This window comes from Geotrypetes seraphini, chromosome 4, assembly GCF_902459505.1.
Source record: "Geotrypetes seraphini chromosome 4, aGeoSer1.1, whole genome shotgun sequence".
In the NCBI taxonomy this organism is placed as follows: Eukaryota; Metazoa; Chordata; class Amphibia; order Gymnophiona; family Dermophiidae; genus Geotrypetes; species Geotrypetes seraphini.
Genome location: NC_047087.1, coordinates 184762515 through 184785484, shown reverse-complemented (window position 1 = coordinate 184785484; position 22970 = coordinate 184762515). Strand labels below are relative to the sequence as shown.

Genomic DNA, 22970 nt, shown 5'->3' with positions numbered 1-22970 from the left:
AGAATTTGGAATCAAAGGTTGCTAGAATGTCTCTCCTTCATTGTGCTCTATTGTCTTGGTTCTCTTTCTCTTTTACTCTTTCTCCTGCTCCCTCTCTCTTACCTTCCTTGTTTCTGTCCCATCTTTTTCTATTCCTCTTTATTTAGCTTATGAACTGGATAAGAACAGAAGTCAAATCGTTTATTAAACTTGATATATCGCCTTACTTACAACACAATTCAAAGCGGTGTACAATAAAAATCTATCATAATAAAACCCTAAGCGTACTTGCAACTTCGTGATCCCTGCCTCCGTGATGTGTAGCTCCGTGGCAGTGTTCGACACGTTCAGTTTAGTTTCGGCGGGTGGCAGCAGCGGCGGACCGGGGCGGGGGGTGTTTGAGGCGGTGGTAGGCCAGACGGTAGGTAGCAGCAGCGGGAGCCGGTACGGGGGGAGGGGGGGGGAGAGGAGGGCAGGCTTTGGCTTTGGAGGGAAGCAGGCAGGTAGGCTGGCTTTAGTGCGGCTGATAGGGAGGGAGGTAGGCTGGCTAGCTTTGGGAGAGGGGTGTAACAAAGGCTGGAAGGCAGTGAGTGGGGACATAGGAAGGAGCACTGGGGGCACTATGGACATACGAAGGGGCAACTAAGGACATAGGAAGGAGGCACTGGGGCACTAAGGACATGGGAAGGGGCACTAAGGACATAGGAAGGAGGCACTGGGGGCACTAAGGACATAGGAAGGAAAGAGGGAGGGAATAGAAAGGGACAATTGTTGGGTACCAGGAAGGGCTGAAACACCTGGGATTGCTTGCTGGAGAGAACACTTCACCCCTTTCTTTGGAGGATATCCCGCACTGAACACAAAACTACTGTGGGATGCCTGAGATTGCCCTACCCAGAAACCCACCAACACTAAATATAAAATACATTTTTTTATTATTAAAACCATCTTGGACCTACCCAGAAACCCACCAACTTTAAATACAAAACTTTTTTTTTAAATTAAAACCTGAGCACTGTAGCAATGCCCAGGATGGTTTTAATTTTTTTTAAGTTTTATATTTAATGTTGGTGGGTTTCTGGGTAGGTGTGGGCTCTACAGTGTGCCCACCTACACCCAGAAACCCAACAACATTAAATATAAATCTTACCAGTCAAACTCAGAGCCCATCCCTTCCCCACCATTTTCTTACCGTCTGAGGCATGGTCCTAGGGAAAAATGAAGTTAGCCACGCAGGAGTACTGCTCAGCCTCAACCACATGGCACATGCTGAGTGACAACCCTAGGCTTGCCTTGAATGAATTAGAGGCTCCAGCTCCAATCCCGGTCCCTGCCCGATGATCGAATCCAACACTACTAGCGCTCTTCCTGTAGTGCCTGCCTCATTCGCATTCCAAGGGACATCTATCACATTGGAGTCTGCCTTGGAGACTTACTGTGGCTGTGCAGAATAATGCTGCAGTAGGAGAGACTGGGCAGGCCTGAGAATCCAAACAAGATTGTAAAACCTGCATGGGTTAGACTTGCCAATGCAGTGCAATTTAATGTGGGGACGTCCGGAGCCACAGTTATGCTGCCTCATAGCTCCATGGTTGTCTCAGGCCTGCCCAATTTCTCCCACCATGGTAAATCTTCTGCACAGCCACCGTGAGTCTGTAAGGTGAGCCAGTGCAAGGCAGACTCCAATGTGGCGTGCTTGAGCCGAGATTGGTGACAGGGGATTCTTGAGGGGAAGTCTCATGGCCGACGCTCACTACTGGGAGAACATAAGAACATAAGAACATAAGCAATGCCTCTGCTGGGTCAGACCTGAGGTCCATCATGCCCAGCAGTCCGCTCACGCGGCGGCCCAACAGGTCCAGGACCTGTGCAGTAATCCTCTATTTATACTCCTCTATCTCCTTTCCCAGCAGGAAATTGTCCAATCCTTTCTTAAACCCCTGTACTGTACTCTGCCCTATTACGCCCTCTGGAAGCGCATTCCAGGTGTCCACCACTCGTTGGGTAAAGAAGAACTTCCTAGCATTCGTTTTAAATCTGTCCCCTTTCAACTTTTCCAAGTGTCCTCTTGTTCTTTTATTTTTCGAAAGTTTGAAGAATCTGTCCTTCTCTACTCTCTCTATGCCCTTCATGATCTTACAAGTCTCTATCATATCCCCTCTAAGTCTCCTCTTCTCCAGGGAAAAGAGACCCAGTTTCTCCAATCTCTCAGCGTATGAGAGGTTTTCCATCCCTTTTATCAAGCGTGTCGCTCTCCTCTGAACCCTCTCGAGTAACGCCATATCCTTCCTAAGGTACGGAGACCAATATTGGACGCAGTATTCCAGATGCGGGCGCACCATCGCCCAATACAATGGCAGGATAACTTCTTTTGTCCTTGTTGTAATACCCTTCTTGATTATGCCTAGCATTCTATTTGCTTTCTTAGCGGCTGTTGCGCACTGTGCTGTCGGCTTCATTGTCATGTCCACCATTACCCCCAAGTCCCTTTCTTGGTTGCTCTCATTCAATAATATCCCTCCCATCGTATAGTTGTACCTCGGGTTTCTGTTTCTAACATGCAATACTTTACATTTCTCAACGTTGAACTTCATTTGCCATCTCGCTGCCCATTCCCCCAATTTGTTCAAGTCCCTTTGCAATTCTTCGCATTCCTCTTTAGTCCCAGCTCCACTAAATAGTTTTGTATCGTCCGCAAATTTTATTATCTCACACTTCGTGCCTGTTTCTAGATCATTTATGAATATATTAAATAGCAGCGGCCCGAGCACTGAGCCCTGCGGAACACCACTCGTGACCCCCATCCAGTCCGAGTAGTGGCCCTTCACCCCTACCCTCTGTTTCCTACCCGCCAACCAGTTTCTGATCCATCTGTGTACGTCTCCGTCCACTCCATGGTTCTTCAGTTTCCGGAGTAGACGTTCGTGAGGCACCTTGTCAAAGGCTTTTTGGAAATCAAGGTATATGATGTCTATGGGGTCTCCTCTGTCCATCCGTTTGTTAATTCCTTCGAAGAAGTGCAATAAGTTCGTTAGGCACGATCTCCCCCTGCAGAAACCATGTTGGGTTGTTTTCAAAGTTCGTTTCTTTCCAGATGTTCATCGATGTGTTCTTTAATCAGTGCTTCCGCCAGTTTCCCCGGAACCGAGGTCAAACTCACTGGTCTGTAGTTTCCCGGGTCACCTCTTGATCCCTTTTTAAAGATGGGCGTGACATTGGCTATCTTCCAATCCTCCGGGATCATGCCTGTTTTCAAGGATAGGTTGCAAATTTGCTGCAGTAGTTCCGCTATCTCCTCCTTTAATTCCTTCAGAACCCTGGGATGGATTCCGTCCGGACCCGGGGATTTGTCAGTTTTAAGTTTTTCTATCTGCCTGTGTACATCATCAAGGCTCACTTCCATGGATGTTAATTTTTCTGCTTGATTTCCATTGAAGATTTGTTCAGGTTCCGGTATGTTGGTTGTGTCTTCGTTTGTAAATACAGACGAGAAGAACATGTTGAGTCTTTCTGTGACTTCTTTCTCCTCCTTCACCGCTCCCTTCCTGTCTCCTTCGTCCAGCGGTCCCACCTTCTCCCTAGCTGGCTGTTTCCCTTTAACATATCTGAAGAACGGTTTGAAATTTCGTGCTTCCCTGGCTAGCCTCTCTTCATACTCTCTTTTGGCTTTTCGAACCACATGGTGACATTCTTTTTGATACTTCCTGTGCTCCTTCTGGTTCCCTTCAGTTTTGTCCTTTTTCCATTTCCTGAATGAATTTTTCTTATTGCCTATTGCTTCCTTCACTATTTTAGTCATCCATACTGGGTCTTTTGTTCGACCCTTTTTGCACCCCTTTCTGAATCTGGGGATGTGCAGATTTTGTTCCTCGCTCACTGTGTCTTTGAAAAAAGACCAGGCATGTTCTACTGTTTGCCATTTTTTGGAAGTGTTCCTAAGTTTCTTCCTTACCATTTCCCTCATTGCTTCATAGTTTCCTTTCCTGAAGTTGAAAGATGTCGCTATGGTTCTCTTTCCGTTCGGTATGCCTACTTCAACCTTGAACTTGATCATATTATGATCACTGTTTCCCAACGGTCCCACTACTTCCACTTCCTTTGCAGGTCCCCTTAGTCCATTTAGGATTAAATCCAGAGTGGCATTTCCTCTCGTCGGTTCTCTAACAAGCTGCTCCATGAAGCAATCTTGTATAGCCTCCAGGAATTCTGTCTCCCTAGCGCATCTTGAGCTTCCAAGACTCCAGTCTATCCCAGGATAGTTGAAGTCTCCCATAACAACTGTGTAACCGCTTTTGCATTCTCGCTTCATCTCGGCATCCATTTCTTTATCGCTATCTCCGGTTTGCCCGGGTGGACGATAGTATAGGCCCATCTTTATTTCATGCCCTTTCCTACCCGGTATTTTAACCCATAGCGATTCCAGTTTGTTGATCATCTCCGCTGTGTCCATTCTTGTCGATTGTATGCTTTCTTTTACGTATAGGGCTATTCCTCCTCCTTTCTGACCTGACCTATCTGCACATTCACAAATCAGGGAGACAGAGTTGGAGCTTGATGGCCTTAGGTGCCAGAGCCAATCAGGGCTTTAGGTTCCTCTCAGTGTATCCCAGGATACAGGGGGAAGGCCCACCATTTTGAAGAGGCAGGCTTGCCAGCAGGAGGGATTGTGCATCCCTCCAGCTGTCCTCTTCATATAAGGTACGGGGGCGGGTCAAGGGTGTGTAAGGGGGAACTGGGGTGGCTGAGGCAGGAGGGATTGGGCATCCCTCCTGCCTAATTTTTTTTAAGTACAGGCGTCAGGGAGTTGGGGGTAGGGGTGGGGGGTAGAAGGGATCTGGCATGGGGGGTAGTGGCATAGGGGGGTTGTGGCATCAGTGGGGGTCATGGCATCTGGGGGTCAGTTCCACAGGGGGCTACTCAATGTCAGGAGGGAATGGGCATCCATCCTGCCACTCTGTAATTTAAAGGTGGGGGGTCCAGGTGGCCAAGGCAGGAGAGAGTGGGCATCCCTCATGCTGATGATCTATGTGTGTGTGTGTGTGTGGGGGGGGAGTTAGGAGTGGGGTGGGGCGGTCTGGGTTTCCAAGGCAGGAGGGACTGGGCATCCCACTTGCCTCTTGTTTTTCAGGGGCCATCTCACCTGCCTCTTTTTTTTCAGGAGCCAATGGTAACACAGCTACCATTGAGTTTAGTGCATCCAGGCCTGGCATTGGTAGCATGGAACTTTGCTACTACCTGGTTTTCTGCCAGGTATTTGTGACGTGGATTGGCCACTGCAGGTTATCTGAGGAAAGTTCTTGTGCAGGTGAGAATGGGTAATAAACTTGGATGTCATAGGCATACAATAAAATATTCGATTGGAAAGGCTGATAACAATCAGCCCCATAATTGTAGATACATACCAAATAAAGATGAAATCTGGGAGCCAAAAATTCACTCAGGAACTTGAGCAAATCTACCATTCTGGCAGGCTGGAATGGATCATTCAGGTCTTTATCTGCCGTTGTTTACTATGTTATGTAACAAGTATCCTACCTAAGAAAATGCAGTACCATAAATATGCAGTGGGCCTTAGAACATTGGGAAAACTGAGGAAACCCAATTCCTAGAAATGCTTACACAGAAACTCCATGCTGATTATTTGGCCTTGGTCACTCACAGGGAACACAGAGAGACCTTCATCAAATACAAAGTGACCATAAACTAATAGAAATATGTAGACATAGATTCAACTGAAATCCTAATAAAACAGACTCTTGTATGCAGAACAATACCAGAAATTTCCCTGGTACTGCTATAAAGATAGGTAGTTACAACCAAGGCAATCACTCTGGGCCCCAGACCTACCTGATGCTGAAGGAGGTGTGGCCTGTTAATAGGTTTTAGGGTCCCTTCCCAATTTTTTGCCTTGAGCCTGGGCCCTGGCCCTGTCTAATACCAGCTCTATACATTCCAAAAAGTGACTAGACTAAACTGAACTAAACTAAACTAAGCCTTAAGTTTATATACCTCATCATCTCCACGGAAGTGGAGCTTGGCACGGTTTACAAAGCTTAAAAATATAAGGAGAGAGAGGAGAAAGATTTACAAAAGCATATGAACAGAGGGAAAATAAATAGGAGAAGAAATGTTATATGTTAGAAAAAAGCCAGGTTTTCAGTTGTTTACGGAATAATTGGAGGAAGCCCAGATTCCGCAGCGGGATTGTGAGATCGTTCCAAAGGCCCGTGATTTTGGAGAGGAGGGAATTTCCCAGTTTGCCTGTGTAGAGAATACAGCGTAGAGAGGGGAAGGATAATTTATGTCTGTGGGCGGATCTGGTGGTAGCAGGCCTTGAGGTGTTAAAGGATAGTAGGATTAGGGGAGGGAGGACGCATTCCAATCACTAAGTAGAAAATAAAATTCTTCTATCTACCTTTGCAGTCTGGTCATTTTATTGGTTTCTGCATTCCTCTTTCTTCTCTTAATGCTTTTCAAGTATCTCCTGCTAGTTGACATTTCTTCTGTCTCTATACCCACCATCCATCTCCCTTCTGTATCTCTGTTCTTATCCTCCCCCAGCGCCACCATCAGAAATTTCTGGGCCCCTTACTGAGCAATCCTATTGGGCCCCCCACGCACCCCTTCCCCCCCCGACACCTCCCCCTTCTTCCATGGGCCGAATACACACATACTTTTCTGCTAATGCTCCACCTAAGCCAGTCCCATACAATCTTCTCACGTCCATAGAGGAGATATTCATAAAAAGAACGTCCGTCAAGATCTTTACTCATAGACTGTGCCATTTGCTTTAAATCATCTTCCATCATTAATCCAAATTGCACAATTCTTTCTCTGTCTTTGTCCTGAATGGCATCTGGCCACATTGCTGGATCCTTCCAGTCAACAAATTTATGAGCAGGCGCGGAGAACGCATTTTTAAACAAATGTAGTTTATCCTTGTACTCCTTATGTAATTTTAATCATCTATGGATATGTTTGTATGTTTATTGTTCAAATGGTTTTATTTATTTCCCCAAATTTATTTTTGTTATACGCATTGAAAATATTTGATATTGCGTTTAAATCAAAATCTCAATAAACTTGAAACTTGAAACGAGTGCCCGTGAGATTGTGGGAGGGTTAAATACTCAAAACTTAGAAGAATAACAATTTACTTAAAGTTTTTGCTACGCCAGCTTTCTGGTATCTTTACATACAGTGGCGTACGTAGCATATGTAACACCCGGGGCCCATCATTTTTGGCACCCCCCCATCTGTAAGAAAAACATGATTTTTAGTAACAAACCACACGTCACACATGAGTACCTAGGAAAAGGCAGCATCTTACATATTGCAGTGAGCAGTACATCAATACACCCATTGTAAAACTAAACAAGCCAGACCAGCACAGATCAATCCTACACCGTCAATCCTAACAGAAAACCATGTCTTTCGAACACACAGAACACAGAACACAGAAAACACCTTCGCCTAGTATGGAATATGTCATCACAAACTAACCCCTCACTCTTTTACAAAACTGTAGTGTGGATTTTAGCCACAGTGGTAACAGCCCTGACGCTCATAGAATTCTGAGCATCAGAGCTGCTACCACCACGGCTGGCGCTAAAAAACGCTCCACAGTTTTGTAAAAGGGGGGATAAAATAGAAATACACAGTTTCAACGCTCTAGCTTAGAGGTGCCCAAACTTTTTGAGATGGTGAGCTACTTTAAAATGACCAAGTCAAAATGAACTACCAACAATAAAATTAAAAAACACAAAGCACACTATACGCTGAGAAAATGTTAATTATCATTCCTATTCTGGGTTTTTTTCAAAGAGGTCAAGGCAGATGACTCTATGCATTGTCACCTCAGTAACAACCATACAAAAATAGACAAATATACCCTCCATCCTTTTTATTAAACCACAATAGCAGTTTTTATCGCAGGGAGCTGCGCTGAATGCCCAGCGCTGCTCTTGACGCTCATAGGCTCCCTGCGCTAAAAACCACTATTGCGGTTTAGTAAAAGGGGACCATATTGTAAAATATAGACAGCAGATATAAATTCAGAACTGTGCAAAGTAAGTGAAGGGAAGTTTTCATCTCTGGGAATTTACCCAGTTATTTGGGCAAATTCCTTTGAAAACTGTGGTAATACTGCCTCCACTTTGCTAAATTTAAAATAAAATCATTTTTCCTACCTTGTCTGGTGATTTCTGGTTGCACTTTCTTCTTCTGACTGTGCATCCAATCTTTCTTCCCTTCTATCAGCCTGTATGCTTTCTCTCCTCCACACCTCATTCCCTCCCCCAACTTTTTCTTCCTCTCTCCCTGACCTTTCTTTCTTTTTTTCTGTTTCTCTTCTTTCCTTCTGATTCCCTGCCTGCCCCCTTTCTTTCTTTCTCCCTGCCGTTCCCCAAGCCACTGCCACTGCCGCTGCCATCGGGGAACAGGACCCACCAATGGATAACAGGCCCCAAAGCCGACGCCGACGCATGCTCTCCCTGCTTCGGGCCGATCAGTCTTCCTCTCCCCGACGTCAATTCTGCCGTCGGAGAGGAAGTTCCGCCCAGCCAGGCAGCGATTGGCTGGCCCGAACTTCCTCTCCAACTGCAGAATTGACGTCGGGGAGAGGAAGACTGATCGGCCTGATAGATTAGATCGCCAAGACAAAGTGAGTCCTGGGTGATCGATTCACTTTGCCTTGGCGAGCTACTGGCGCCCCTGCCTTAGAGCACTGCCTAGGACCCTGGGGGAGCCCGGGCCCCCTGTCAGCTCCGGGCCCCTGAATGCAGGACTGGTAGTACTGCCCTGATGGCGGCCCTGTCCTTCCCTGTGTCCAGTATCTCACCTTTGTGACCTTGCTCTTATTTTTCCCCGTGTTCAGAATCTATCCCGTTCTTTCCCTCATGCCCAGCATCTCCTCTGTGTTCTGTCCCTTCCTGTGCCAGAATCTCCTCCTGTTCATACCCTCCTGTTCAGTCCTTCCATGTATCCATCTCTCCACTATTACTTCCTCACATCCAGCATGCCATGTGTCCTGTCCCTCTCTGTGTCTGTGATCTTCCCCTCTCTTTCTCTTTATACAAATTGTATTTCTGCCCTTCTCCATCTTGTATCGGTAAGTTAATATTTGTCAGTGCGTTTGATTGTTTGTAACATTGTTTGTAATATGTTTTTAATGTACGATCTTATTATACTTTGTTTTTATATTATGTAAAACCACTTTGAATTTTTAATAAGGCATTATATCAAATTTTTAAATAAACCTGAAACCTGATAATCTCCTCTGTAAGCAGTCTTTTCCTGTATTCAAAATTTTCCCTATTCCTTCCCTCATGTCCGGCATACCCTCTCTGTGCACATAATCCCCCCATTTCTTCTTTCATGACCAGCATTCCTTCTCTACCTCTTTTTTTCTCCCCACCCCCACAATCCAGCATGGATCGGCAGAAAAGCGGTATTTACAATGACTGGTTTTCTGTTCTGCTAGCCAGGCTGGTCACGGCTGGGTGGGCCTGGGATGAAAGTGGATGGGCCCAGGCCCACCCATGGTTATGCTCCTGCTAGGCAGACACGTTATCTAGTGATCTTTATGCCCACTTGTTGCCTATCAATCTACATTCAGTATAGAGTCCATGTATTGTAATACCTCGCAGAAGCTCATTGTAACTCTGTATGGTACCATCTCTACAGAAGCTCATGTACAACGCTCTGAATTAACTTCCCAGTCATTAATAGTGGTATAGAAGCTCTCAATAAGCATAAACAAACATTTTGAATGACTGAGAAGCCTAATTACAGCTGTTTCTTCCCACCTGGAGGCTGGAAAGATGGGTTTGAAATCCTAGAGCAACACCACAATACCCTGTTTTTTGAACAGCTTTCACAACAGATGAGAGTCATGTGGTTGGGCTCTGTTATACAACTGGGACACATAGGAAAAACCAATTGTTTACCAACTTGAAAATGGCCCTTTCATATGCTGAAATGTTGGCTAGATAATGATTCTTAACTTTCTCGGTGCTGGCCTCTATCCTTGTTCAGTTTGGTGTATCCATGTTAAAAAAAAGGTTATCGTCATGTTTATTTATTTCAATGTTTCTAAGTGCCAAAATGCACAGCACTAAATGAAGTCACAATCACATGTGGTATTTTTCCAGTCCTCGAGAAAAATCTATCCACCCGATAGGAGAGGCTCCTAACCAGTTAAACTCTGCTGAGCAACTGGACACACAATATTCTAAGGTATTTAACCAGATAGTGCCGCTGATTATCGCTGCTAACCAGACATCTCCTAATCTGATTGGATAGAGGTGGGCCAGGAGCAGAGTATGGTCAGTACACCTACTCAGTGGCATAGTAATAGGGGAGGGGGGAGCAGACCGTCCTGGGCGTCATCTTGGTGGGGGCACCAGCACCTCTCCACCCCTCCATGCCACACTTGTGCCCTCCTGTCTCTCCCCCCAGTACCTCTTTAAATCTGCCAGCTTGAGCAACTTCGGCCTATTGCTCACTCCAGCCTAGCTCCCTTTTGAAATAACTTCATGGTTACAGGGCCAGGAAGTGATATCAGAGGGAAAGCCAACACCGGCGCGAGCAGCAGGCCGAAGAAACTGCTTGCAGGGGCGAAGATTTAAAGAGGTTTTGGGGGGGAACCACCTTAGGCGCCTCCTACCCTTGCTATACCAGTGTGCCTACTTAGTCAGTTAGCAGCAATTATCAGTTCACCAGCTGGCTATGTAATTGCATATAATTAGGACAGCCTAAAGGCTTATGAAGTACTGCAAAAGTACTGCAAACAGCCATGAGAGGTCATGGCACTCATTTTATGAAAGCAGCTGTAAAGGGCAGGTGAGAGTGGATTTTGCTCTTGCCTCCATCACACCCACTGGATCACTTGGGATACAGGTAGGCTGGAAGGGGGGTGCTTTCTAGACATGAGTGAGATTGGGAGTTGGGGGGACATTTTGTGGGGAAGAGGGGCGCTTACTAGCACAGGATGAGGTGAGGGGGAGGGAAAAGGGAAGGAGGCGGGCTGCTTTGGGAGGGGGGCAGGGGTGTCAGGGTGGGAGAATTAAAAACAAAACAGTTAAATGGGTCCCAGCCAATGTTCTGTCAGGGCCCACATAACTGTCTTAGGCAGAGCCTGGCTGAATATCGACAGAGACTCGCATAAATTTTGGTGACTAGTGTAGCAGTATTAAGCTCTGAATACCTAGTACCTGGACCCACACAAGGCCTGGTACTGAATATTTGGGGCTAATTTAGCTGGCCACGGTCACAGTTTTAAAAAATGCTGACCGCCATTGAATGAATATTACCTCTTAGTTTATAGAATACTGTAAATTACATTTAGGTGCTTTCGCTTACAATCAGCATAAACAACTTCCAGTCTTTAGAACCAATAATGGCCAATTGAGGCCAACCATTTAATATTACAAATTATTCACGGTCCTCAGAGGGCTAGACAACCCCAATGGTTCGTGTGAAATAGATCACAGAACCCGATCTTCCTTGGATCAACAACTGATTTATTTTTATGAACTTTTTTTACTTTTTTCTATTCCTTTATCAATATATTCATATCATAATACTTAGCTTGATAGTAGCAGCCAGTATTAAAGGAGCGCCTCTACCGCTCCACCAGTATTAAGGTAGAGGCGCTCCCTTTAATACTGGCTGCTACTATTAAGCTAAGTATTATGATATGAATAAATGAGTTTATATATTGATAAAGGAATAGAAAAAGCTAAACAGCTAAAAAGTTAAAAATAAAAAAAAATTCATAAAAATAAATCAGTTGTTGATCCAAGGAAGATCGGGTTCTGTGATCTGTTTCACACGAACCATTGGGGTTGTCTAGCCCTCTGAGGATCGTGAATAGTTTGTAATATTAAATGGTTGGCCTTAATTGGCCATTATTGGTTCTAAAGACTGGAAGTTGTTTATGCTGAAGTTAATATTAGATTCCAGTTATTGGATAGCCTTCTGTACCATTCGCTTACAATCAGCCATAGACCTAATGCTGGTCTATGCAAAAATTTTATAAGGGTACTTACACATATACCGGTAAGTAATTCACTGCCCCTGGAAGGAATGCACCTAAGCTATGGCAACCTGCTCCATACACTTAAGGATAAAATAATCCTCATAAAAATCTTAAGGACCTAGTCCGCTGAAAGCATAGATCCCAACACGGTCTTCTTCAGGGGTCCCTGAAAGTCCTATGGTATTAGATACATGGAATAACAAATACATGGAGAATCATGGAGAGCGTGATGCTTAAAACCACGTATCTACTGCCATAGGATTTTCAGGGACCCCTGAAGAAGACTACTTTGTCGAAACATAGACTGTGTTGGGTCCTACGCTTTCAGCGGACTAGGGGCCTGTTTTACAGAGTCGCGTTAGTGGCTGCAGCGTGGTAACGGCCCCGAAGTCCATAGAGATTTAAAGGGCTTTGTAAAACAGGCCCTAGGTCCTTAAGGTTTTTATGTGGATTATTTTATCTTTACGTGGATTGCTTAAGCAGACTTTTGGAACTTTTAAATTTTCAATAAAGTCCATTTCAGCAACATCGTCATTCCACAGTGGGTTTTTTTAAATTTCTCTTGTGATTTTCTTCTCTGTGGTTCTCCCAGGGTCAATTTCTTTGTTTTGGTTCTAATCTGCTCCATATAGCATAAAAACATATCCAGTTTGAAAATTAAAAATAACAAACCTGTAACTTTAAAATAGCAAGTGAAACTGAATACAGGGATACAGCTGGTTGAATTTCTACTGTCCTAACATCATAGGCCTGAAACATTGCTGCCATCCAGATTTGTCACTCCACCCTCACATCACCCTGGCACAGTGCTACTGAGTATGCATAGATACTGAGGGAATTATAATATTAATACATTTATTTTTATATACCGCCATACCCGGGAGTTCTAAGCGGTTCACAACAATTGGATAAGATACAAGCAGTATAAGTTATATTAAAACAGCAATTAAAAGCCACTAAAAAAAAGAAATACATAAATTATAAAATGCAATATAAAAGAATGCGGAGAATTTTACATAGCAAAATAAAGATATAAAAAAGTATTAAGGCCTGAGGAGTAGTGGCTCGTGGGCCCTAGCCCATTATATAATTGAGTTTTTATGTTTTCTAAAATCCAGATAAGAGGCTTCTAACACACACCGGGCAAGCCAAATATTTAGTTTGGCTACCTGAAAGGCAAAGATTCTTTCACAAAACCTTTTATACTGGCAAAATTTAACTGAGGGATAAGCGAACAGATGCAATCTTCGAGAACTCTTGTTTGTATAACTCAGATTAAAATGAGAGTTTAGGTAACTTGGAAGCATCCTTTAAAATTTGGAGCCCCCGGAATTTTTGGCATTATTTCATCACACATAACAGAGAGTTCTTACCTTTGGTCCAGGATATCCAGGTAAACTCTGTGACATAGATAGAAGATAAAAACAAAGGTGATACATTTAGTCTTTTAGGTGCACACTGTATGTTTTCAGTTTGGATGCTAATGAAGCAACACAGATTGCAATTTTACCATGCTTGTGCCTCTGCTCTCAGGAAGAAATAAGCTTACCCCAAAGCACAGGCATAGCGTGGGTGAGAGGTGCCTGGGGCGTCTCTCCCCCACCCTCTTCTCCACCCCCACCTCCACACGCTCCTTCCCCATCCCCTCCCGCCATGCGTGTACCGTTTCTGTCCCCCGTCCCTCTGCAGCATTCCTGGCGCAAGCAGCAACCCTTAAGCAGCTGTTGCACCACCGTCGGCTCTTCCTGTGACATCACTTCCTAGGCGCGGGTTCAGGAAGTGACATCAGTGGAAGAGCCGATGCGACAGCATCTTAGGCATTCCTTCTCGCACCAGGAACGTTCCAGAAGGGAAGCGGCATGCACGTGCAGCACTGTTGGAGCGGGGAAGGAGTGGGAGAGGGGCAAAGAGGAGGTCAGGTATCTGCACCCCGCCCTTATTACACCACTGCCCCAAAAAACCAACTCACACTGAACAGCATCTTTCTTACTGTTTTCATTGCTGGGCCCTGGAGGAAGCCTGAGTCCAAAGTGTGTGTGTGTGTGTGTGGGGGGGGGGAGTACAAAATTTTGTTATGTTTCCTGCTCTCCATCCAGCCCTGCGCTCTGTGCCCCGCACTACTCACAACCCCAAATACCTGAAGCTGTACAATGAAAGATTAGAGAAACTAGGCCTTTTCTCCCTCGAACAGAGGAGATTGAGAGAGGACATGATCGAAACATTCAAGGTACTGAAGGGAATAGACTTAGTAGATAAGGACAAGTTGTTCACCCTCTCCAAGGTAGGGAGAATGAGAGGGCACTCTAGAATCAGAAAATAATATTAAATATTGAACTAAGGCCAGTACTGGGCAGACTTGCACGGTCTGTGTCTGTATTTGGCCATTTGGGGGAGGATGGGCTGGAGAGGGCTTCAATGACTGGGAGCGTGTAGATTGGCTGGAGTAGGTTTTGACGGAGATTTCGGCAGTTGGAACACAAGCACAGTACCGGGTAGAGCTTTGGATTCTTGCCCAGAAATAGCTAAGAAGGAAAAATTTAAATTGAATCAGGTTGGGCAGACTGGATGGACCATTCGGGTCTTTATCTGCTGTCATCTACTATGTTAAAATTGAAAGGGGATAGATTCCGTATGAACGTAAGGAAGTTCTTCTTCACTCAGAAAGTGGTACAAAACTGGAACGCTCTTCCAGAGTCTGTCATAGGGGAAAACACCCTCCAGGGATTCAAGACAAAGTTCCTGTTGAACCAGAACATACGCAGTAGGGCTAGTTTCAGAGCGCTGGTCTTTGACCAGAGGGCCACCGCGTGAGCGGACTGCTGGGCATGATGGACCACTGGTCTGACCCAACAGCGGCAATTCTTATGTTCTTATGATGGTGGAGATCCCTAAGCCTCACCAGCCAAAGAAGATCTCCATTGGTGGCCTGGCAGTCAGTGGTCTAAAGAACAAAAGAAAAACAGACTGCGGAAAGCAATGATCTTGATGAGGCATTTATTATGACAAAATAAAAGTCCCAAAAGAATAATGTCCACTAAATGAAAAACTGATGTGTGGTGTGATGCGGACCCTACACGGTTCGTGTTTCGGAAAAAAAGCCTTCTTTAGGGGTCCAAGTCAGTATTCACTCATTGGTATAAGAATAAATAAATACAACCTTGTCTGTATGATTTAAAGCAGTGGTTCCCAACCCTGTCCTGGAGGACCACCAGGCCAATCGGGTTTTCAGCCTAGCCCTAATGAATACGCATGAGAGAGATTTGTATATAATGGAAGTGAGAGGCATGCAAATCTGCTCCATGCATATTCATTAGGGCTAGCCTGAAAACCCGACTAGCCTGGTGGTCCTCCAGGACAGGGTTGGGAACCACTGATTTAAAGCACTTCTTTTCTTCTTTGGACCTAAGTTCTTTGACTGTGGAACATCTGGGCTTTTGCTTTGTTTGTTGGCAGTCAGTGGCACATTCTATGGGTTGCTGCTGTGCAACAATGGCATTCCCTCCCCCCCTTCCTCCCCCCAATCGCATGCTTAGCTTTGCTAAAACAAAGCATGCACAAAGGAGGGCTGGTGGTCAAGTGCAGCAGCAGCAGCGGTCAATAGAAAGTGCCAATGACTGCCAGGCTGCTGGTGGAAGACCTCTTAGGCCGGCGGTGCTTTGACATTCCCACCAGTCATAGAAGCAGACATCTGGTGTTGAAATTGTAAGGGGCCTGAACCCAAAGTGAGGGAGCCCAGGCCTCTGAGGCCCTCTCATAGTTACACCACCAGGCCCAATATTCAGTTATCCAGATAAATACGTTTGCTGGCACTGGCCATGGATATTGTACAGTAGATAGGGCTCGATGAATATCCTTGTAGGTTGTATTAGCACTATCTGGATATAGCCTGGGCGGGGAGTGGGCAGAGCAAAAAGTTATCCAGAATGCTGCGATACTCAGATTGCTAGAAAAAAATAGCTCTCCTAACTAAATTCCAGAGTGGAGGAGTAGCCTAGTGGTTAGTATAGCAGACTTTGATCCTAGGGAGCTGGCTTCCATTCTAACCGCAGCTCCTTGTGACTCTGGACAAGTCATTTAATCCTCCAGTGCCCCAGGTATAAAATGATTAGCGGTAGCCTTCAGCTCAATTTGCTTGCAACATTTTGAAACATTACACTGTAGTGGTGTAGCCATGGGTGGGCCCAGGCCCACCCTGTGGCAGCACATCTATGAGGTAGCTGGTGGGAAGCCCCACCAGCTAAAACTTCCCAAAGTTCTCCTCCATGTACCTTTAAAGGGCTGATCTTCACTGGCAGTGAGCAGTGTGACTGACACATGCTGCTCGTATTCATCCTTCTGATGTAATTTCCTGTTTCAGAAGGAAGGCTGTAGGACTAGCATGAAACCTATTGAATGGCTAGAGCTCAGAACCAGGGAAAGATCATGATTCAAATCTCACCACTGTTCCTTGTGATCTTAGATAAGTTGTTTAACCCTCCATTGCCTCAAGTAAGCACCCCCTACCCAAGACTCATCCAAGTTTATTAATCTCTTGATATACTGTCTATCACAAAAGAATATCTAGGCGGTTTACAATTTATAAAATACATTTTAAAAGCAAATGTTAAAAAAAAAAGAGGGGAGAAAGAAAAACCCATCACCAAATTTAGTGAAGGGGGGATTACATAATTTAAGACTAACATCACGGGGAAGGTAAGAATATACGGTTTCAAAAATACATTGAGATAAAAAAATATATATATATATAAATGCAAGGAGAGGAAGGGTAGAACAAAGAGGGTTGGTTCGCCTCTAAGGAGGCCTTTTGGATGTAAAAATCTGCAGGGAGAAATGTTCCAGGGAGAGCAAACAGTATCCTAGATTTAAACATCATAGGCGGCATTGAAGAGAAACGCTTTGAGTTTGATCTTAAATATAGGGAGAGAGGACTCTGTCTTATATGCAGAGGCAGAGTGAGAAGATGGAATTACAGGTTGTATTGTAGAAGATTTCTCGAATGGAGGGAATAACAAGAAGATCTTGATAGTTTGAACGAAGTGTACGACAAGAGCTTAGCTTGAGCTATGGCTGGCTCTATGAGTTGTTTGCGACTTGGCCCAAAATTTCTTCCCTTCCCCTCTGTTTCTTCTGTCACTTCTTATAAATTTACCCTGGTGTACTCCTGGGCTTAACCTCTTTCTTTGCTTGCATATCTTTGCTTTTCCTCATGTAGAATGCACATTTTCAAGATTTACGTTCTATCTTATTGTATAACCCTGTACAAAATAAGGGCACTTTAGAAATAAACATTGCTTTTTAACTGCACAGTTCAGCCTGCTCTGGTAGTACAATATAAATAATCTAACGATTGAACCATACATAATCATTACTCTGAACGTATAATGGTGTCTTAGCTGGGACTTTAATAAATAACAATTATTCCCCTGTGACTTGCACAGCATAGTGTGCACTGCACGTGTTTTAAAATCATCAGCAGAACCCCAGCTGAAAATAAGCTTTCTGGACTTAGGCAACTACCTCCTCAGGCAGCTGCTGCCTGAATTGATCCCAAAAGCTTGTATCTAAAAACATTCATTAGACCTATGGCATAGGGTTTCTACCAATTTACCTTAATAACCAACTAGCTGATATCCAAAAGAGAAACAATTTAACTAGCCAGATAGGGCTGCTGACTAGTTAAATTGCTTGTTTGCGGCTAACCAGTCATTTTCAGCTGCACTTAACTAGTTAACGTCTAATTGCCTTCATTTCATAAAGACAACCAAGGTGCATAAATGTCTTTAAAAATGGCCTCACAACGCCTGGAACAGTTGTAGGTAAATGAACCTGTGCACGTTTATACCTGTTCAGGAGTTCGTAGAAATATATTTGCACATAATATGTGGGTGCTTTGGGACTCTGCTGACACTCCATTCAAACTCCTCCGCCAACCGTGTCTGTTCTCAAGAACCTTAAAAGTAGATGCAAACATTTTCTATGCGTCCCTCCAGTGGCGTAGTGAGGGAGGTTGGTGCCCAGGGCGCTGGCGCCTAGCATTGCCATGCCATGCACCCCTCATTCTTTCATGCTGCCCTCAATTCTTCCCCGCTGCTCGAGCACATCCTCCCCCCCCACCACCGCATACCTCTTGAAATGCTTGTCGGCGTAAGTATCCTCCTCCACCCACTGCTCATGCTGGCATCGGCTCCCCTCTGACGTCCCTTCCTGGTCCCGTGACCAGGAAGTGATGTCATAAGAGAGCTGACACCAGAGTGAGCAGGAAATAGAAGATGCTTCTTGAGACGGTGAACATATAAACAGGTGTGTGTGTGTGTGGGGGGGGGGGCGGGAAGAGGAGGAGAGATGACCCCGCTCCCCATGAAGATGGCACCTGGGGCAAAACAGCCCCCTGCCCCCCCCCCTTTACTATGCCACTGCTTCCCTTACAAACCTGAAACTCGGGGGGTAAATTTATAAAAGCCTTGTTATGTGGCTATAACACAGTTTACTAGAAGAACAAGTTTATAAAATTACTCCCATTGAATAAAGGCTGTATGGTACAGTCTATTCCTATGGGGACTCAGGGCTTTTGCTGTCTTTGTGCAACAAGGACTTCAAAAAGGACACAAAAAGACCATAACTCCAGTACATACCATTCCATCCTTGCCAGGTGTACCCGGCTCTCCTGCTTTACCCTGTTGCAAGAGAAAAATGACTGTTATTAAAACTCAGTATTCCCACATCCCCCCTCCCTTTTTTTTTTTTTTAACTCATCTGAGCTGCTGGATGGTAGACCAAGAATAGAACTATGATCTAAACATCAAAGATTTTCAGGGCTTTTCTTAGGTTTAGCGGAGATAATTACAGCTGAGGTGTTGCTTCTAGCCTTTTGGCAGTCAGCAAGAGGCTAGAGGGGTGGAAGGCCTGTAATATGTGCACCCATGTAAAGCTTAGTAATACCCTTGAAACAAGAAGTGACAGAGAAAAACTTTGGTAATGGTTGTTTACTGCAGCCCAAGGGAACCTAGTTATTCTGCGGGAAGAGTGGTTTACAGATGTCTGACAATAATAGCAATAAGAAACTTAAACTACAAAGTGCTAGAGGACGATCCTACTCCAATTTTGTTTCAAACTACTGGAACCAACTATCCCCACAGATCAGATCTCTTGAAGGACTCATGAACTTTAGGAAAGCAATGCAAACCTACCTCTTCATCTAATCCCCTGTCCATTACTGCATGATTAAAAACAAAAGAAATGTATATTCCTCTGCATATATCAAGTTAGGTAGTAAAGATTATATTGTCAGTCTAGCAAATTGTAAACCGTTGTCTGTACACTTCTCCCTCCATATCCGCGGTTTCCGTATCTGCGGATTCGCTTATTTGCGATTTTTCGGCTGCTGACTCCGCCCCCTAATTTTTGTCACTGAACCCAGCTTTTCACATTGGAAATCGCTGCTCCCCTGCGGAAGTGAATGGCTGACTAACGTAGGAGCTGACCCGGACTCCACGCTGGTTTGGAGAAATTTAGCGAGCTGCCTCACTAAATGCTAACTTTTTGATTATCAGCCCTACCTGAGTAAAATAGGATTCTTTCTGTGGCACCTTTGCCACAAGTGTACCGGCTGCAGTGGAGAGTGTCCCCCCGCTGATGGAATCTGGTGAGAGAATGGGAGTGGAGCGGAGACGTGGTTTGAGCATTAGGAGCTCACTGTGGAAAGACAGAGCCTAGTACGGGCACTTGGCCCTCCCGGTGGTTCATGGAGGAAATCGCTGCTCCCGGAATTGTACAGAGCAAATCGCAGGTCGGGTTATTCATGGTTTATTATCTTTTTCAGGTCTATTTTACCGAAAAACTGCAAATAAAATGCAAAAAGTTATTTGCGGTTTTTCGGTATACACAGCTATGTTCTGCTCGCATCCCCCATGAATACGGAGGGAGAAGTGTTTATTATGTATGTTAACCTGAAACCCGTTCTGGGTTTATTGGGGAGAACAGGATAGAAAAATGAATGAATTAATTAAATAAAGGCAGTACAGTATGGATTTTTAATGTATAGACTTACAGGTGGCCCGATCTGACCAGGCTCTCCTGGATTTCCTGGGGGTCCCAATGGTCCTGGAGGGCCAGGTAGCCCTGGTGGACCCTGGATACCAGTCTGCCCCTGTTCACCCTGTGGTTCATGAAAAGACCAAGAGTACAATGAGAGTTAATCAATCAACGTGTGATTCAGAAAATGAGGTTTGCGCAACGTAGTGAGACAGAAGGCAAAAGATCCAAGCAAGCAGGTAAGATCAAACAGGACCTGTTCTGTTAAGAGGTTTCTGAAGCTGGGGCAGCAGTGCCATGCTCAAAAATGTGTTTGTATAAATAAGGCATACAACTGGTCATTTCAAGGTCACATAGACATGCGTCATCTCAGCACACACAAACTAGACAGTTCTCTTTGTCCTAATAAATACCACCACAGGCCTGATTTACTGAAGATTTCCCAGTCTGGATTTAAGGCTTAAACACTTTATTTTTATAATACATATTTTAATTACATTACATGATATGGAAAATGGTTACCATCATAAATTTAAACAGGAAATATCACCCAAAAAGATAGCAGCATTTTTCTGTTCTTGTTCAATCTATTATCCTTTCTTGGTTAGATTATTGTAACTCAATCTATCTAAGTTTAACCAAGAATAGCCTGCAGAGGCTCCAGTTAATTCAGAATACCGCGGCTAGGTAGATTTTTTAGCAAGGGTAAATTTGAGCATGTACAGTATCTCTGCTGCTGGCAAAATTTCATTGGCTTCCGATATTTTCCAGGATATACTTAAATGTGCCTGTTTAACTTTTAAGATTCTATTTGGCATTTGCTCTCTACTTGTACCTCTTTCCTGGAACTCTCAAAGACTGGGTATGGTCAGAACCATACAAAATCTTAGGGCTCCTTTTACGAAGGCGCGTTAGGGCCTTAACGCGCAGAATAGCACGCGCTAAAATGCCGTGTGCGCTAGCCGCTACCGCCTCCTCTTGAGCAGGCAGTAGTTTTTCGGCTAGCGCGTGCTAATCCGGTGCGTGCGCTTAAAACGCTAGCGCATCTTTGTAAAAGGAGCCCTTAAACTGTCTTTTCCTTCCCTTAAAGGTATTGTTTCTATTGGTAAACTAGGGAAATCTTATTCATTTAAACTAACAGAAATACAGAACAATATTCCCCTAAGCTTAAGAGAATTAGGTTCAATTCAATCCTTTCACAAAAACTTAAAAACCTGGCTATTCTAATTATTTCATTATAATATTAAAATCACATCATATGTATTATTGTTTTAATAATTAAGATAAGAAGGGGAGAAAATCATTGTTTAATTGTAGTTTCAAGTTTCATTATTTTTAATATACCGACCATCAGCATGTATCTGGCCGGTTTACAATGCTAAAAAAAAAAATAAAAAATAAAAGGTAAAATAATAATTATAGAAGGGGGAAGAGTGAACATTAAAAAGACAATTTACAATAATTGTATAGTTAATAGTGTGTTTTTGTGCAGTTGTTATGATTTACCATTTATATTGCACTATTAAAGTTTAAAAATCAATAAAGATTTACAAAAAAAAAACCAACCCCAAACTTGGCTATTCTCAAAATTGTAAGTTTTATTTCTTTCTTAAAATTTTTTATTTATTGTAAACCGAGTCGAGCTTTATTATATGAAGATGACAAGGTCTATAAAATCAAGTTTTAGGGCTCCTTTTACGAAGCCGCATTAGCGGTTTAACGCGCGTAATAGCGCGTGCTAATTTGCCGGCCGCGTTAGCCGCTACCGCCTCCTCTTGAGCAGGTGGTAGTTTTTCAGCTAGCGCGGGGGTTAGCGCGTGCTAAAAATGTGCGTGCGATAAAGCCGCTAATGCGGCTTCGTAAAAGGAGCCCTTAGTTTAGTTTAAATAGTAAACCATAATTGGCCTAAAAAATAGGGAAATTAAAGGAAAAAGGGGGGTTAGAAAAATGGTGAAGTAGGAGAACCTGCCCATCTATACTAAAAAACAAAAGAAATTTCTTCCAGAGGCTAGTATTTATTTTTAAAATTTATGTACCATCTATCACTAGATAGTTTACATATATGAGATCTGATAATTAAGTTTGTGAGCTTGCCTCCGTGCACTTATGTTGGCATCACTGTACACACAACTCAGTAAGGTTTCATAATCTTCATATATCGGTGTCTCACAGCTGTGTTTGTGTCGACTTGTGGCGATGTCTTACTGAGTGGCGTTCATTATTGTTGTTGCATGCTTTTGTGTGCCATTGTGAGAATATTGGAGCTTGAATTAGAGCAACGAACAAATATTAAATTTCTTGTTAAACTTGGCAAGAGTGGGAGTGAAATCAGGGACATGTTAGTCTAAGTTTATGGGGATAATGCCATGAAGAAAATGGCAGTGTACAAATGGATTAAATATTTTTCTGAGGGGAGAGAAAACGTCACTGATGAAGAAAGGTCAGGGCGGCCAGTAACAACCAGAACTGACGAAAACATTGAAAAAATTAGTCGAATCGTGCATCAAAATTGTCAGCTGACCGTGAGAAGCATAGCAGACAAAGTAAACATCGATAGAGATAAAGGAAAATCTTAACTGAAAATCTTGGCTTGAGAAAGGTGTGTGCAAAAATGGGCCCAAAGAAGTTCACTGATGAACAAAAGCAAAGGAGAGTCAAAGCATGCCAAGACCTTTTAGAGAGGCAAGATGATGTTTTGGGCCGTATTATCACTGGTGTTGAAACATGGGTGTACCAATACGACCCTGAAACAAAGCGTCAAAGTGTACAATGGTTGGATGTCCTGGCAGTCTAAATAGGTGATTTAAAAAAAAAAAAAAAAAAAGGGGGGGGGGAACATCTAGCAGTTTTGCCATTTTAAAAAAATAGCTATTTCTCCACCTCTGACTTTGGTCATCTTACGGGAAACATCCAAAGTCGG

The 22970-nt window shown here is 43.9% G+C and overlaps 1 protein-coding gene across 12 annotated transcripts in view; it reads right to left on the bottom strand.

Annotated features, from left to right (window-relative positions):
• COL13A1 (collagen type XIII alpha 1 chain) overlaps positions 1-22970 on the bottom strand; it is a 646904-nt gene that overhangs the window by 239895 nt on the left and 384039 nt on the right. For all 12 annotated transcript variants that reach the window (XM_033940521.1, XM_033940520.1, XM_033940522.1 and 9 more), the window contains 3 exons: positions 20067-20174; positions 18652-18693; positions 13393-13419 (listed from right to left, as the gene is read on the bottom strand). In XM_033940521.1, coding sequence (XP_033796412.1) covers positions 13393-13419; positions 18652-18693; positions 20067-20174 — 177 coding nt within the window. The remainder of the gene's footprint in view (positions 1-13392; positions 13420-18651; positions 18694-20066; positions 20175-22970) is intronic.